Source organism: Natrix helvetica (assembly GCF_964273705.1).
Source record: "Natrix helvetica genome assembly, chromosome: 2".
In the NCBI taxonomy this organism is placed as follows: Eukaryota; Metazoa; Chordata; class Lepidosauria; order Squamata; family Natricidae; genus Natrix; species Natrix helvetica.
The window spans coordinates 119,813,892-119,830,542 of record NC_138552.1 but is presented as its reverse complement, the minus strand read 5'-3'; the positions used below and the strand labels follow the sequence as shown (position 1 = coordinate 119,830,542).

At 39.2% G+C, this 16,651-nt stretch overlaps 1 protein-coding gene across 1 annotated transcript in view; it reads left to right on the top strand.

Annotated features, from left to right (window-relative positions):
• Positions 1–16,651, top strand: part of MCM3AP (minichromosome maintenance complex component 3 associated protein) — a 146,491-nt gene that overhangs the window by 31,852 nt on the left and 97,988 nt on the right. The window contains exons 10-14 of the mRNA XM_081944009.1: positions 1,162–1,324; positions 2,308–2,468; positions 3,254–3,495; positions 6,073–6,245; positions 7,280–7,380. Of these exons, the coding sequence (XP_081800135.1) occupies positions 1,162–1,324; positions 2,308–2,468; positions 3,254–3,495; positions 6,073–6,245; positions 7,280–7,380 (840 nt within the window). The remainder of the gene's footprint in view (positions 1–1,161; positions 1,325–2,307; positions 2,469–3,253; positions 3,496–6,072; positions 6,246–7,279; positions 7,381–16,651) is intronic.

Genomic DNA, 16,651 nt, shown 5'->3' with positions numbered 1-16,651 from the left:
GTAAGAGTTCTGTGGGTCATATTCAAAGGATCTCTGGACATTTTTTGAACTTGTTGCAGATTTTCATAATGCAAGATTAGAAGAAACCAAAGCTTTATAACCATCTAACACTGCCAAAGACAAAACCATCCATCTTATCATTAGTGCTTTTAAATGATCATCTAACCCATAACAGTGTTTCTTGCTAGTTGCTAATAACAAATTATATCCTGTTTTTGAAATCAACAAGCTAGCTGCTTTTGTTCAGTATTAAATTGTCCAGGTAGTAGGGTTCTTCTCAGTAGATAGTAGATAGACATTGATAATTATTTATCCCCAAGAATGTATTTCTCTTTTGTAATAAAGAGAACTACTTAAAAGTGAGGTTGAATAATTCATACATTTCATAAATTTACTGACAAGACCTTTTGTAAAAGTATGCTCTTCATACCAGTAAGTTAGCTAGTTCAAAAGCAAAGAGTTGAGTCATCTTAAAGGTTAACAGATTTATTATGTTGTGTACTTCATCAGCAACAACCTCTTTCATCAGACCCATGAAAAAGTTGATTACTGTCATAATATTGATTTAAAAGATGGTAAGTTGACAAAGTTGAGAGGTGCAAGAGATTGTTTTCATTCTTTTATATTGACTTCATTATTGTGTCTTCTGATTGTTCAATCAAATCCTTATATCTATCCATATTTGTTTTTATTTGCAGGCCAGGGAAAACATGGCCTGCAAATATCAATTTCATCAATCATAAAATTGATTGTGGTCTAAAGACTAATTCAAAATAATCATTGTAAATTTGTTCACATGTTTTACTTAGTTTAGTGTGATGTCTTTTGGCTTACTGTGGTGTGAGTTGGTGTAATGTGAGGATCAGGTCACTGATTCCCAGCACCTTGAATTAAAAATAATTAGTCCAGCTATTGCTTTTGCTTAGCATATTAACATAGCTATCCATCTGTCATTCATAATGTATATATTTTAAAATAAATATTTAGATAGTGAAATAAACATTTCAAATATTTTGTGGCAGTTTTAAATTTAAATGCATAATTCTGTATGAATTTCAAGGTAAAGTATCCCAATGTTTTTTTGCAACTTCTTTTAATGTACCTGTGCTTCCATTGTGAATAAAAAAGTAAGTGAGTTTTTTTCCATCTTTATCTCAACAGAGAAGTGCAACAGTTTCGTCCATCTGTCCGAAACTCCCCTGAAGTTAGATTTGCAGTTCAAGCTTTTGCTGCATTAAATAGCAATAATTTTGTCAAGTTTTTCAAACTTGTTCAAACAGCATCTTACCTGAATGCATGCTTACTTCATTGCTATTTCAATCAGGTAAGAAATAACAGCCATATTAATCTTTATAATATTACTCAGTACAAAGATTTTTTAATATTATATTACATTACATTACATAGCAGTCAACTTCTGTATCCTTATAACAGACTATTTAAATTTCCCTTGCATCTTGATGGATCAATGTGCCTTTTGCAAAATAGATAAAATCCTGAAAATCCTGCTAATAGTAATGATTTCCCACAGTTTTTTAAGCAGATGGATTTTATTACAGACCTAAGCAAGGCAGTAGACCAAGTATTTCCATTGGTGGACAATGATTGACTTCGTTTTTAAAAGTAGTCTTTTCCGCTGATACCATGCCATGGTTGGTGTTTTCCAAGGACATAGTTAGTGCAACTGTAGACATGGTTTTATGAATTAAGACTGAGCTATTCTTTAAAATATCAAATCAAGAAACCTACAAGCATATAACAAGTAGTGAAGACATGAATACTTTTCAATGTATTGTTGAGCTTACAGGATTCATAGCATTGTAGATATACTTTAGAACCAGTAATATTTTTTTTAATCTTTTGCATAAACTAAAGGAAACCTTTATTGTTAAAGATGATGATCTTAATATTTGTACAGTTTTAATTATTTCCTAAAAGATCCACGCTGTGTGACCTAGGCCAATACAACTCCCAAACCCATTGTAGCTGTGCATGAAGCCCTCAACTACACCCCCCCCAATTGATATTTGACAGAGACCATAACATATGTTTACTGTGTTTTCCCGAAAATAAGACATGGTCTTATTTTCTTTTGACCCCCGGAATAAGGAGGACTTGGCCTTATTTTCGGGGAGGTCTTATTATTTTTTAGGTGCAGGAGGCAGCGAGCATGGTCACCTAATGGCTGCTGCTGTGTTGCATTATTTTCGGGGAGGGCTTATTTTCAGGGAAACAGGGTAATATTAGGATTATGTAATAGAATGTTATAAAGTAATGAAGATATTTATCTCTTAAAATATTTTTCAGATTCGTAAAGATGCTCTAAAGTGTCTCAATTTTGCTTATACTGTGAACTATCAGAGATCCACTATCTTTCCATTGGAGAATATAATTCGCATGTTGCTGTTTAGAAACCTTGAAGAAGCAACTGACTTTATAAGTTATTATGGCTTGGTGGTGTCTGATGGGTAAGTGGTTGTTTTGAGTAACAGGATGGGGAGTTTAAATGAGGTTATCATGTGGGTTAATATCTGTCACAATTCCATTAGTAATGGGCAGGCTCCATTATGGTTTCCAAAGACTGATTAAAATTATCGTTTTAGTTTTATTCATTATGTGGTATCTGATACAGAAACTTGTTCTAGTTTAATTTTAATATTGGAATGGCCAAATGTTCCCCTTGCATAATAAAATATTAGTGTCCTCCTTTTCTGTTATCATTTTAACATCTGCCTGAATAGACCATGATTGAAGATCCCAGATGTTGAAACTGTTTGAACTGGTCTTTGACAGATGATTGGACAATACAATAGTAAAAATGTGATAAACCTGACATATGACAGAATCTGCAGGTTTATTTATTTACTTGATGTATATAACTACAATCAAGTGCCAAGTCACTGGACCCTACATTTTTATTGGAAAGCACTTGCCACAGATATATTTTTAACTGGTCTAAAATAACTCTACAAAGCCAAAAAGCTGTTTTTTAAATTGTTAATGTACATAATTTCTACAAATACAATGTACTTAATATATAATATTTGGACAGTGCAACCGTTTGTGTCAGTTTTTGTGTGTTTCTAAATGGGATTCATATTAATTCATTGCCCCAAATGTCATATCAAAGGAGAGATAAATTAGGATACTATTATGATTTTTTTGTAGATGTGTTTTGAAAAGAACCCTTGTGAAATAGTTCATTATAATCTTGAAATCCCCTAATAATATGTTCTGTACTTCCCCATCACAGTTTTGTGGAGTTGAATCGGTCTGCCTTTTTGGAACCAGAAAGCTTGCCCAAGCCAAAGAAATCACTGTTTGTTGGGCAGAAGCTCACTCTGCCTATTGGAGAAATTGTCAGTGGGGGGTCTCTACAGCACATGACTCCTCATGTACCTTTGTGCAGTTTTAATGCTCAGAATAAGTACACAGGAGAGAATTCAGTAGTGGATTCAACCAGCAATCTTCAGAAAGTCAGTGTTGATATAATAGGTAAGAAGCTACAGTCACAAAATAACAATAGGAAATATGATTGTTTCCTAGAATCTAATGTAAAAAATATACTGTCATAGTTTGCATTTACTATAGATATTTCATCACTCTGAAATTTTAATATTAAATGCAACAAAGTCTTGTTAGAGTGATTATTTTTTATGTTTTTGCAGTTTATCTGATTGAAATGATGCATTCTTTATTCGTAGAAAGCAAGCTGAGCTAATGTAGAAAGAGGTCCCAAGCTTTTTTTTTTCATTTTCTTTTTTTTTCATCAAGGTTATAATAATTTGTATGGAATTGCTGCTAACTCATCTTAAGGAAGGTCCAGTGTTTTTCTTAGTTCAATGCTTTGACTCGATCCTATCCTTTGGTAGAATGCAAGTTTAGAAGTATAATTAATTATATAATTATCACATTTTTAACGTTAAGGTGTTTAACATACTAATAATCTCTCAGTGATAAATTATTATCATTATGTAGTATAGAACCAGTAGACTGGTAGAATGTTTAAGGTCATCTAAAAGTATTCTTAGCAAAAGAAAATTTCAGATAGAAATCTTTGATCAATGATGAATTATTAACAAGATGAGAAAAAAAGAATTATGGACAGTGATACAATTCTAATCTGTTGCTGCCTTAGATCTAATATTTGCCTTTTTGAAATAAATTTTTTTGGAGAAGAAGATGCTACTATTAAAATTACTCGCAGGTGATTTTAAAAGAGAATGCACTCTTTTAAATAACAATAAACAGAACACTCTTATGTGTTCTGGAAGAAAGATTGTTTTCTACTGCATTAAACTTGGTTTGTTTTTTCTTCCAGTACTCCATAATGACTTTAATAAATTAGCATAAATTGTATGCACTAAATCTGATGAAAGTAACTAAAACTGCCAATAAATACTAAGATATATTATCTCTGAATAGCATGACAAAAAATAAGTACACCCAATATCAATTTTTTTAAACATGTAGACATATCAATAATTTCATTCAAACCACACATAAAGGTAATGTAATTTAACAAAATTATAAAAATGACTTTTCAGTCATTTATGCAACAAAAAAACAACAACAACAGATATGCTTGTATGGAAAAAGTAAGTACACCCCTGGCTTGAATATCTGGAATTATCTCAGAAACAGTCTTGAGTAGCCATATCTTGTAACTTTATATTAGTCCTTTACACTGATTGGGAAGAATTTTTACATACTTCTACATGCAGAATTTTTGTGGTTTCACAGACTATTGCAAATCACCCTTTACAACATTTCAGTGCGATTTAGATTTGGCCATTGAATTGGCCATTCCAGAGAGCTCCATATTTTTTTTCAACTATTCCTTGGTGGATATTTTGGAGTGTTGGAGGATCATTGTCATGTTGCGAGGTCCATTTTCTTTTGAGCTTCATTCCGATAGATTGGTCTCACATTATCCTCAAGCACTCTCTGGTACAACAAAGAATTCATAGTGTGTTTCCCAAGCTCTGTTGCAGCACAGTAGACCCAAATAATAATATTTCTGCCACCATGGCATCAGGTAAAATTCTGTCTTTAGTTTTCACCATTCTGTAGGCAAATACTGTGTCTTTGCCTCATCTGTCCAAAACATGTTGTTCTGGATGTCTTGACATTTGCTTAGGTATTCATGAACTTGCTGGGATGTCCTGGCCTAGACAAATTAATAGCTTTCTTCTCTTATAGATGATTGTGTGGACAGTGAGATGATTGATATCCGATTGCTGGGTGATCATTCCAGAGTTATAGTCATCTGTAAATGTTTTTGTGACTACCTCAAAGAGCTAAAGATGGTGATATCACTCATGTCAAAAACAATGAGCAAATCAAACTAAACATCCTCCCAGATACTGTTTAACGATATTCTAAGTATTTTCAGCTGTTCTGGTGCACTGGATTCTAATTTATAGGTATTTGAGGTAGTAATAAATGTAGGAGGGGTACTTACTTTTTCCACATGCAAATTTGCATTTATGTTTCTGGCAATTATATAATGGCCGACAATGGACTACTAGAGATTAACAATTGCTTCACTCAATGGCTGAGCTTCTGATCCTAATTGTGGTTGTAGGTCAAGGACTGTTTATAAAAGGACATATTTGTTATATCCCATTTATCAATATTGCTAAAATGATCAAATATCTGTATTTTGAAATAATTTGAAACTGTCAGAAAATTCAATGGGATATAGTCACTTTAACATATGAATGTTCTTTGATTTAGATAATTAAACATAAATGCTTAATGTGAAAATAATTCATTCCAAATCTAAGTATTAATTCATCTGGCTGGGTATATTCTCTGTTATAATAGACAGTGTCTCTTTGACAAGCAGAAATATTTTACAGTACAGGTTTCTGAGGTAATTCCCCTGAAACCTCTGAAAATAAACAGATTGAATTTGAATCTTTGCATTTAACCATACCTTTACTCTTGTTTTCAGAAACCATCCTGGAAAAGTCTGCCCTGGCTTGAAAAAAATATTTTTAAAAATTATGAAAATATTGTTTCTCTTGCTTAATAGCTTGATATTTTACTGCCTGTTTTTGCCCACAGAACCACGAATGGGAGAGGAAAATGTAAAAATGGAAGCACTTCAATCTCAATCTTCATTTTTACTTGGACCATTCCCATCCTCATTGGTGCCTTCCTCTGCAGAGTCCATCTTCCAGCCCATCTCACAACCGTTGTCTCCCACGCCAAAGCATCAGCCTGAATATAGTGATATGGTAAGAAGCACCCGACATTTCTTAAATTATCACACCTTTTAAAAAATAATTTTATTTCTCTATTTTTGTTTTAATGTAAGAATTCTTGATATAAGAGACATAGTTAGAAAAACTTGAAGATTAGACTGTGGTGTAAAAATAATACTAGTGATTGAGAAAATGGTCTTTTTGCCCTCAAAATGAAGCATACAGTACTATCCCTCAGAATATGCAGCATCTCCTGGCACATGTACTTTCTTCCTCCTACAGAACTTTGCCATTAGCCCTTTCTATTCTTCCCAATGAATAGATGTGAGGAAAGCTTCTGCATTCAGCTGAAAGATTTTATATTACTTGATTCTGATCCTTGTCTTAGGGGTCTGGGTTTGATAGGGATAACAAAAGGAAGGGTAATTCCAGCTGTTTGTTTACTTGCATCCTATCTTCATTTTTTTTTTTTTTGCAAATAAGGCAGCAAATATCCAATACACCTTCCTCCTGTTTTCACCAGAACAACAAGCCTATGAAGTGGGTTGGGCTGAGAAACAGTGACTGGCCCAAAGTCACTCAGCTGGTTTTCATTGTTAAGGTGGAACTTGAATTCATCGCTTCTCAGTTTCTAACTTGGTGCCTTAACCACTAGATCAAGCTGGCTCTCAAACCAGGAGAAGTTTTTTTCTGCAGAATACTTGGAAGGCAAAACAGTCTTCCTGCTCTTAAAAAATATGTTTCCATAAGCAGAGCCCTGCATTCTGTTTTAACCCTCTTTTCAATTTTTTCCACTTTCTTTAATTCAGAAAGTTTCATCAACAGTTTTTCCTCTAGAAATTGGTGAACTTTCTGGGCTTTTACACCACCCTGATAAGAATGCTGATATTCAGAGACTGAGTACTGGTATTGTGTTGAAATATTGCCTTACATTCTCTATTTCATCAAATATTTTGAGTTTTAATATTTTGCTACCATGTTCCGTACTATTTAATTTGTCTTGGTTTTACAAATATGTGCTAAAACAGTGTTGAAGGCTAATTGTTACTCTTGGTTCTTAATGTCAGGATGTTTTAGAAATAGCTAAAGACCTTATGTATGAGGTACTAGAAGAAGAATGCAAAGAAATCAGCAGTGCAGGAGCAGACTATGTACAAACAGCAATATGGTATGTATAGATATTATTGTTTTTAATGATATTTTGGTAACAGGTATTGGTGTTTGCTCATTTGTCATTGTAGACACATCCTGAATACTATAATAATGCAACTTTCTCTAATGTGGACATGCTCCAAACATGTACATTATAACTTCCCAAATTATGTCACTAGGCTTTTACTAAGAATTCTAGCAGATGAACATGCTCAGGTTGGGGAAGATTTGGATAAGACATTGATCAAGGGTTGATACTGGATAACTTTTCTAATTTAGCTCTATATTTAGAGAAAACATGAGACATGCCACTATTTTGGTCTGATGCTTTATCATTATTTTTATTTTTATTTAAAATTTAAACTATTATTTGAAGTATACTAATTTGAACATTCAGGAAAATTTAAGTTTCAACTTTTATAAATAATTCATATCAGCACTGTATCAGTATCTCTTTCATTAAAGAAAAGTCTAGAGGTATCAGAAGGTAGTATCTTTCAACTGAAATCTTTTCTGTTATTCTTGAGCCTTTTGGCATTAAAACTAACATCTGTTCTCTTTCTTCATAGCACTTTTTGTTCTCACGTCTTTATCTTCCAAATCTTGACTAGATGTGAATGAGAGAAGTTTTTTTTTTAACTTGTAGCTAGATAGGAAGGGCTTATTGCTTTAAAATTTCAAGAAGGCCTTTTTGTGTCACTCATCTCTTGGATAATCAGTCTTCTTTAAACAGGGTTTCTATATTATCCGTAGGGCTTCTGCAACTTCAGCACAACTCTTCCCATACTTGTCTGTTCAAGGAAAGGAAGCTAAAGGAAGCTATAATTTTATGGGTTTTGTAGTATCATGGTTTTATTGTCCTTATGAGCCGTCCAAAGTTGTGGTTTACGTTTGGAAGCCATACTGTTAAATAAACATTTTCTATAATAGATTTACTTACATCATGGGTCGTCAACCTGGTCCCTACCACCCACTAGTGGGCGTTTTGGGATTCCAGGTGGGTGGTGGGGATTTCGGAGGTTAAAACCTCCTTTTGAACAAACGTGCGCGAGAAGCGCCGTCCCGTCGCCAGGGAAACAGTGAGTGAGGTGAATCACGTGGTTGCTCAGATCACACGGGTGCAGTCTGAGAAGACATTTCTGAGAAGAGAAACTTCTACGGTCGGGCTGCGCCCATGTGATCTGAGCAACCACGCGATTCACCTCACTCACTGTTTCCCTGGCGATGGGACGGCGCTTGCCTGCGCTTCACCAGCTCAGGCGCGACCGGAGAAGTTTCCTCAGTGAAGCTCCTGAAAGGGACGCAGGCTCAGCCTACCAGGGTGCCACCGCTCCACTGAAGACATTTCTGAGAAGAGAAACTTCTCCGGTCGCGCCTGAGCTGGTGAAGTGCTAGAATGGGGGGGGGGGGGGGGAGGAGCAGAAAAGACAAAAAGGAGAATGAAAGGGAGAAAGAGGAGGTGGGGGATAGTGGGATCCTTGCTGCTTTCTGAGCTTGGGGTGGGGGGAAAGGAGCAGAAAAGACAAAAAGGAGAATGAAAGGGAGAAAGAGGAGGTGGGGGATAGTGGGATCCTTGCTGCTTTCTGAGCTTGGGGGGGGGGAAGGAGCAGAAAAGACAAAAAGGAGAATGAAAGGGAGAAAGAGGAGATGGGGGATAGTGGGATCCTTGCTGCTTTCTGAGCTTGGTGGTTTTCTTACAGACATTTCATTACCAAACTAGGTAACATCATCAGTGCTAGAAGGGGGGGGGAGCAGAAAAGACAAAAAGGAGAATGAAAGGGAGAAAGAGGAGGTGGGGGATAGTGGGATCCTTGCTGCTTTCTGAGTTTGGTGGTTTTCTTACAGACATTTCATTACCAAACTAGGTAACATCATCACTGCTAGAAGGGAGTGGGGTTGTGGGGAAATGAGGAGGACGAGAAGTCGAGTAGAAACTGATAGCAGGGACAGGCAGAAGCGGAGCAGAGCAGTTGCAAAATAGGAGAAAGAAAAGGCAGGAGAGAATTGTTGTTGGCTAATAATAATAAGTGGGCTAACTAGCTCAGCCTTACTTTTGTACATAGCCCTAAGGAAGATTAAAAAAAGGAGATAAAAAGGAAAAGCACCAAAAGAGGAGACCTTCGTTTGTTCCTTACGAAAATCGAACCAGATATCAAATATTTAGTCTCGCAGCATCAGCCTCAAAGATCTCATTAATCACTAGTAAAGCTAATTTCAATTTACTTTATTGTTTTCTAATTAAACTTTATAAAGTTAAAAACATTATAAACATGCATAAAGTAGAAATAAAAAGATAAATGTATGTACATTTCTTTTTTTAAAAAACACCCTCCTTTCTAAAAAATATTTCGCACTTGCGCAAAAACTGGTGGGCAGTAAGGAAATTTTTCCATCAAGAAAGATCCATTAGTGGGCAGTAGGTAGAAAAAGGTTGACTACCACTGACTTACATGAACAAAAATCACCTATAGGACTGTGTAAAATCTTATTCTGCATAGGAAAGCATTTTCGACACCACCTGCAACCACTTTCTGTCAAGAAAAATAAATTAAATTAATGCTGATTTTCCTTTATTATAACCAGCCAGATGACAAGATGATGCAGCATTTTGTTTGGCTGGAAAAAAAATGTAGCTTAAATGCAATAGTACAGCGATGGCGAACCTTTTTTGGCTCGCGTGCCACAAGTGGGGGGAGCGCAGGGGGGTCATGTGCTGGCATGCCGCACCCATAATGCAATGCGCAACCCTCCCATTTTTACATGCTTTTTTCGCCCTCCCCAGGTTCCAGAGGCTTTATAGGAGCCTGGGGAGGGCGAAAAGAGCCTCCCCTGCCCCCCCGGAGGTTCCCTGAAGCCTTCGGAATGCTTAAAATGACCCTCTGAGCAAACCAGAAGTGACATTTGTCAGCGCCTCGTGTGCCCTAACAAATGGCTCCGCGTGCCACCTGTGGCACGCGTGCCATAGGTTCGCCATCACTGCAATAGTATATTTATTTATTTTTCTTTATATAGCCATATACGTAACTCTGGGAGGCTTACAATAAAATAGATAAAGAACAACATAAATTATATAATGGTATGTCCTGTTTCAATTTTCATAGCAAACGAAGTCTGTTATCCTCATTTTAGCCTCGTAAGGATAACTGCCCATATTTTCATTAATATTTTTCATTAGCCATTTTTCTTTACAAATACATACTATATTCTTAGTTCTTGAGGTGTGTTAAGTAATTAAGCTCTCCATTGGGAAAGCGAGTATGCAGAGAAGCGTAATGAGAGTGATATGGAAGAACACGCACAAACCAGCATACAGAGACACTGAATAGTATAAAAATATGGTAGTTTACTATATAGAAATATAGAGGTATTCATAGTCCGGTTAACAGTCCAAGTCATACACGGTTCAGTAATTCAGTTATCAAGAATAGTCAGTCTAACACACAAAGTATAGCTAAACAGTATAGCAAACCACAATATCTCAAAATATACCTGATCAGCTTCTAACAAAACAGAGAGCTAACAGCCATCCTGGCTCCCTCTTATAGCTACTTGAGGTGACAAACCAATTACATCTCTCTAACATTTAAAGTAACAGATACATTTGTTACAATCATGGCTTATATACATTGCCAAGCCAAGCCTAGGGTTACATCCCTAACATTCTCCCCTCTTGGGTGGTCAATGTATTTACACACAACTTTACATTTTCAATCTATAAACATCACAACATTGTTTATGTTTTTCTTTAACACACAATACAGTACATAATGTAGGTTTTAAATACAATTCATAATGCATCCCTTATCAAACATAGAACCTTTAATATCAACATCACCAAATCATCAGGATTTACATAATTTCCATCCATAATGGTTTACATAATTCCCATTCACTCCAGTTTTACACTTATAAAACCGTTTGTGTCCCCTTGCATATTTACTTGAAGGTAAATCAGTCTTGTCAAGCACTCCCAAATCCTGCAATGACTTAACCTCACTATTCATTTCAGCTTGCCCTACTTTTTTATCCTCAGTTGGATACGTAGTCATCTTATGGTATGCAGCAGGCACCTTATCCACCTTACATGCAACAGATGCCTGATACCTATCTGGTGACCGCGTTACATGGGTTGACCTTCTGGGTAATTCCGGGCTTATAGATGGACTATTCAAATTGTTGAAATGTTTCTGACTTGTCTTTCATTCAATTGCAGAAACCATATCTTGAGTAATGATCCATGATACTCAAAACATAACAGGCACCTCCCAAACTGGGTTTTATAGGTCCAATTAGATTTGCAAAAACAACTTCTAAAAGTTCCTTCGTTTTAAACCCATTAAGTCTGTTTGCTGGAGTAACCCTGCTCTTTTCCTTACTACATACATTACAATTTAAATACTTACTGCAAGGTTTTAATTTCACTCCCTCTGACAACTTTACAGTTTGTTGCAGCGTTTTGAAATTAATGTGCCCCATATGCCTATGTAGCAGATGTATGCATTCATCATATGGCTTAGCATTTGTATACACAGAATTAACTACACTTTCATCAGACATTACATACAAACCATTCTTTAAATTAACCATTTTACCTGCTTTCTCTATGAGACATTTATCTCCCCTAAAGGTTACTACATAGCCAATCTAAACTAGAGCTCTTACTGATAACAAATTAAATTTCAATTTAGGTATATACAACATGGATAAATGCTCATTTACAAATGAACACCTTGCCATACCTTCACCAGATGTTTTCACCCTCCATCCATTTGCCAAAGATACATGTTGCTTGCTGGCAGACATTTTTATAAAACAATTCTTATTTATAGTAATGCACTGTGATGCTCCACTATCAACAACCCATGAATCATGGCTTATTGGTGCATTTCTAGAGATAGTCAAAGTAGATATACCTAAATTGACATTATCATTTTTCTTAGACTTTCTAGTATTCTGTTGTTTCGCATTTTTACAGAATCTAGCTATATGCCCCTTTGCCCCACAAGAAAAATATTTTCTAACAGTATAGGCAGGTGAAGGTGACTCTTCATGTTGTAGTGGTTTTTCTCTCAGTTGCTCTCTTTCCAACCTTCTTCTGGACTCCTCCAACAGGCGTGCAGTTATGTCAGTCAATGTTAGTTCATTTTGTGTTAGGACCTCGAGGGACGATACAAAATCATCATAACTCTCATCCAGTGATGACAGAATGATGTAAATTTGATGTAACTCTGAGAAAATAAGTTCTTTTTCATGTAGCTCCTGGAAAACTCCTTTTATAAAGTTTAAATGAGCTAACATATCTCCTCCCTTCAGAAGACATGCCCTAAACAGTTTGTGGGTAAGATGTTTATGTGCACCTATAGTGTCACATACATATATCTTCTTCAAATTCTCCCAACATCTTGCTGCAGAATTCTCCCCACGAATATGAACTAAGCTGCACTTCATTGACCAGGAAACATAGTTTGTTCCATCCAGCCGGGTTATCAGTGATAAATTTGCTGATGGTGCATGTGCCATCTTCTCCATAATAGTAAACACTTACAAACTAAACAGCTATCTGTATATGGTATTGCATATCAACACCAACTCTCTTTTCAGTTACATCTGGTACACTCTGGGTACACAGGGTACACTGGGCCCATAACCAGTGTTACGTAATTAAGCTCCCCGTTGTGTTGGTGACGTAGAAAAGCAGACGCAGACAGGAATAAGGTTGTGCTGGGAAGGCCACCCGATGGAAGGCACCCCGAAGGGCACCCACCCAGAACATTGTTCGGGGCTCCCTTTTATTGTCAGAATTCTCAGAATAGAAAAAGCTCATTGGACAGAAAATCCACTTGGCAACTATTGATTGGTTTACAGATGCATGCTTTCCTCATGGACACCTCATGATCACTTCATGATATAGATACGTGACTCTCTACTACTTAATATTTTGCTGCATGGAATGTGATGTCTACGTGTAAATTCTATTGTCTCTTTTTGTAAGCAAAAGAGATTAAGAGCCATTATATACATTGCCAAGCCAAGCCTAGGGTTACATTCCTAACAGGGTGTATGTGTTGAAGATCGTATTTTATATATAGGAACATCATTTCTCAGATTGGACCTCAAACTTTTAGTCTTTGAGTTTTCCTGTGTGGCAGAATGAGGTTTCATGAGACATTCATCTTTCCATCTTCCCAGGCTGAATGTTTCTGTATGCTGCAGTGATATTTATTTGTGCTGTGATTAGTTGGCCTGTATCAGATACTGTCCTGTTTTTTCTTATACAGCAGATATAAAATCTGATTAAAATAATGTTGTCTCCGAAGTGAGGCGTGGGAGGAGTCACACATGGGTATTAACACAGCCCTTTTGCCCTGGAGGCTGAGGTAAATCTTGAGGCCACACCTCCGTACCTCCTCTGACCTCCCAGATTAACCTCAGCCTTCGGCCCAGAAGGAGTTCTTTTCCGGTGGATTCGAGGGAGGGGTAACACGTGGGTTTTAACACAGCCTGATTGGTCCATAGACTGAGAGAAAGTTGATAAAGGCTCCTGCCTTCCCTTTACTTCCCAGTTTCCTCTCAGTCTTTTTGGTCCTAGCACTGTGTTATTCTACTACTGGTAGGAAAAAATTTATTGTGATTAATTCTGATTTGATCAATTGGATACACTAAATTCTAAATTTCAGGCTGCGGCCCAGAGACAGTCTTCCTGTCCGAGCGGTGGGGGAGGGCCGTGTGGGGCAGCCTTGCCTCTCCCCCGTGGGCCATTGGATCCTAACCGGTCCCCGGGTGTGCGGGGGTGTCGGATTCGCACTTTGCAGCCGAGGGGAGCCCACTAACCTTTTTGGCGCTTGCGAAGCGCATGGTAAAGTGTGTGAGCTGCCTGCAGCCGCTGGAAGAAAAATTGATTGTTTCCCGCCGCTCCCGGGCGATTTAAGGGAGTGCGCGCATGGTTGAGGCGTGCGGAGGCTCGTTAACAAGAGAGGAGCCTCCGCGGTGAGAAAAGAAGCTGCAAAAGAGGAGGCAGATTAATCTGGGAGCCTCCTCGTGGTCCTAATTCTCCGTTGGGACCATTGTAACAAGGCGGGCGGCCATTTTGGAAAGTTGCGGGTGGCCATTTTGAATATATTATAATTTGAGTGATGGGCGGCCATTTTGGAAAGTTGCGGTGACCATTTTGAATATATTATAATTTGAGTGACGGGTGGCCATTGGAAAGTTGCGGTGGCCATTTTGAATATATTATAATTTGAGTGATGGGCGGCCATTTTGGAAAGTTGCGGTGACCATTTTGAATATATTATAATTTGAGTGACGGGCGGCCATTTTGGAAAGTTGTGGTGGCCATTTTGAATATATTATAATTTGAGTGACGGGCGGCCATTTTGTTCGCGCCTCGTGCGCAGACCTGCCGAGGCTCCTGTGAAGACTAGAGCTGCCGTGACTCACTGCATGGAACAGCAACAGAGAGCATTCCCTGCTGCCAGCTGTACACTTTGACTAGTGGAAGACACGTGAGTGGGGCAATGGCAAATGCACAGGCCTTCCTCCAGATTCAGTAGGTGCCCCTATAGAAGGTGGAGATCGATTGGGCAGGCCCAGAACCAGGTCTGCTTCATCTCAACCCAAAGTCTCCCAGCGTTCATCCAGGGCTTCCACCAGAGATGAGCAGAGGAGACAGAAAGCCCTGGAAAAGGTGGTGGCCAGGGCAGAGAAACAGGCCCAGGGGCCTATAGCCAGGCCTAGATCTAGATCTCCAGTTAGACCTTCTTCAGTCCACTCTGGTTCTTCTCCCAGGGGTTTCAGTCCATCCTCTCCTTCTGCATCCCCGGGTTCTGCCAGGGGTCTCAGGCAATCTAGATCTCCTTCTCCCCCAGCCTCATTGACACCTATCGGGGGGGGGGGAGGCGGATCCCCTAGAAGACTCCTCCAGATCCTTCCTCCCTGCTCCAAGACTGGCCCCTCAGAATCCTGAACCCCTCCAGGAGGACCTGGAGGATTTGGAGCTTTTGCCCGAAAGCATCAAGAGGCTCAACTCAGCTGCCATCACAAGGGGGATAGCACAGAGGGACAGAGCCCCTCACTCTAGCAGATCCCTGGGGCGCCAATTTTCTAGAGCCTCTTCCCCATCTGTAGTGAGTGAAGCCTCTACCAGGGGGGAGGACAATTACAATGACATGGGATTTTCGGAGGACGAGGATTCTGCTCCACCAGATGCCCCCTCTTGCTTCCTCCAGCCATGTTTAAGCCGTTATTGCATAAGGCTCGTAAGACCACCAAGATTGGTACTGGGGACCCTACGGTTCCCCCACCTAGGGATCCTGACATGGCTATGTTCTCCAACACAGCCACTAATAAGGCAGAGATCCCCGCACCGCCCTTATTCTTGGAGGCGGTCCAAAATCAGTGGGCTCACCCTTCTAATTTCACCAACCCGGGCAGCAATGACCGGCGCTTTTATAATGTGGAGCAAACCTTTGCCAAGGCGTTGCAGCTTCCCAATATAGACACCCCCATAGCCGCTTTGGTCTCCTCCTCCCCTGTAGTCTCTGGAGATGCAGCGGATAAAATGAAGCCAGAGGATAAGAGGGCGGAGCTTACTCTAAGGAAGAACTTTAACGCTTCCGCCTGGGTGGTAAAAGCGGCGGCTGCCACTTCCTATTTTAACCGCACCACAGTGATGTGGCTCCATTAGCTTCAGGAGCGCACTCCAATCCAGGATGAGCGCCTCCACCAAGATATAACAAAAATTTTGGCGGCCTCTCAGTTTTCGGCCGATGCTACTCTTGATGCTGTGAAATTCGCATCCAGTGCCGTGGCCACCTCGGTCACTTCCCGTAGACTGTTGTGGCTCCGCAACTGGCAGATAGACAATAAAGCTAAGTGGAGTCTGGCGGCGGCCCCCTATGCGGGTCCCAATCTTTTTGGTGAGGCCCTGGACCCCATTCTGATAGAAAATAAGGACAAGAAGAAGGTCCTCCCGTCTAATGCAAAAAAGGCAGAGTCCAGGCCCACTCCTTATCGCAGACCCTCTTACAGGGCTCAGGAGCAGGATCACCAGGAAAGATTCTCCTCCTTCAGACCGGATAGGCAGTTCTCCCGTCCCTATTACCAGGACCGTAACAGGTTCCAGGGTCAGAACAGGCGGCCTTTTCGTGGGGGAGGAGCGGCCGCCCTTTCCGCAGAGGGAAGTGACTTGAACCCAGGCCTTCCCATAGGCGGCTGTCTGGTGCACTATGCGGATCAGTGGGACAACATCACCACCGACGCTTGGGTCAGGGCCACCGTTCGGTACG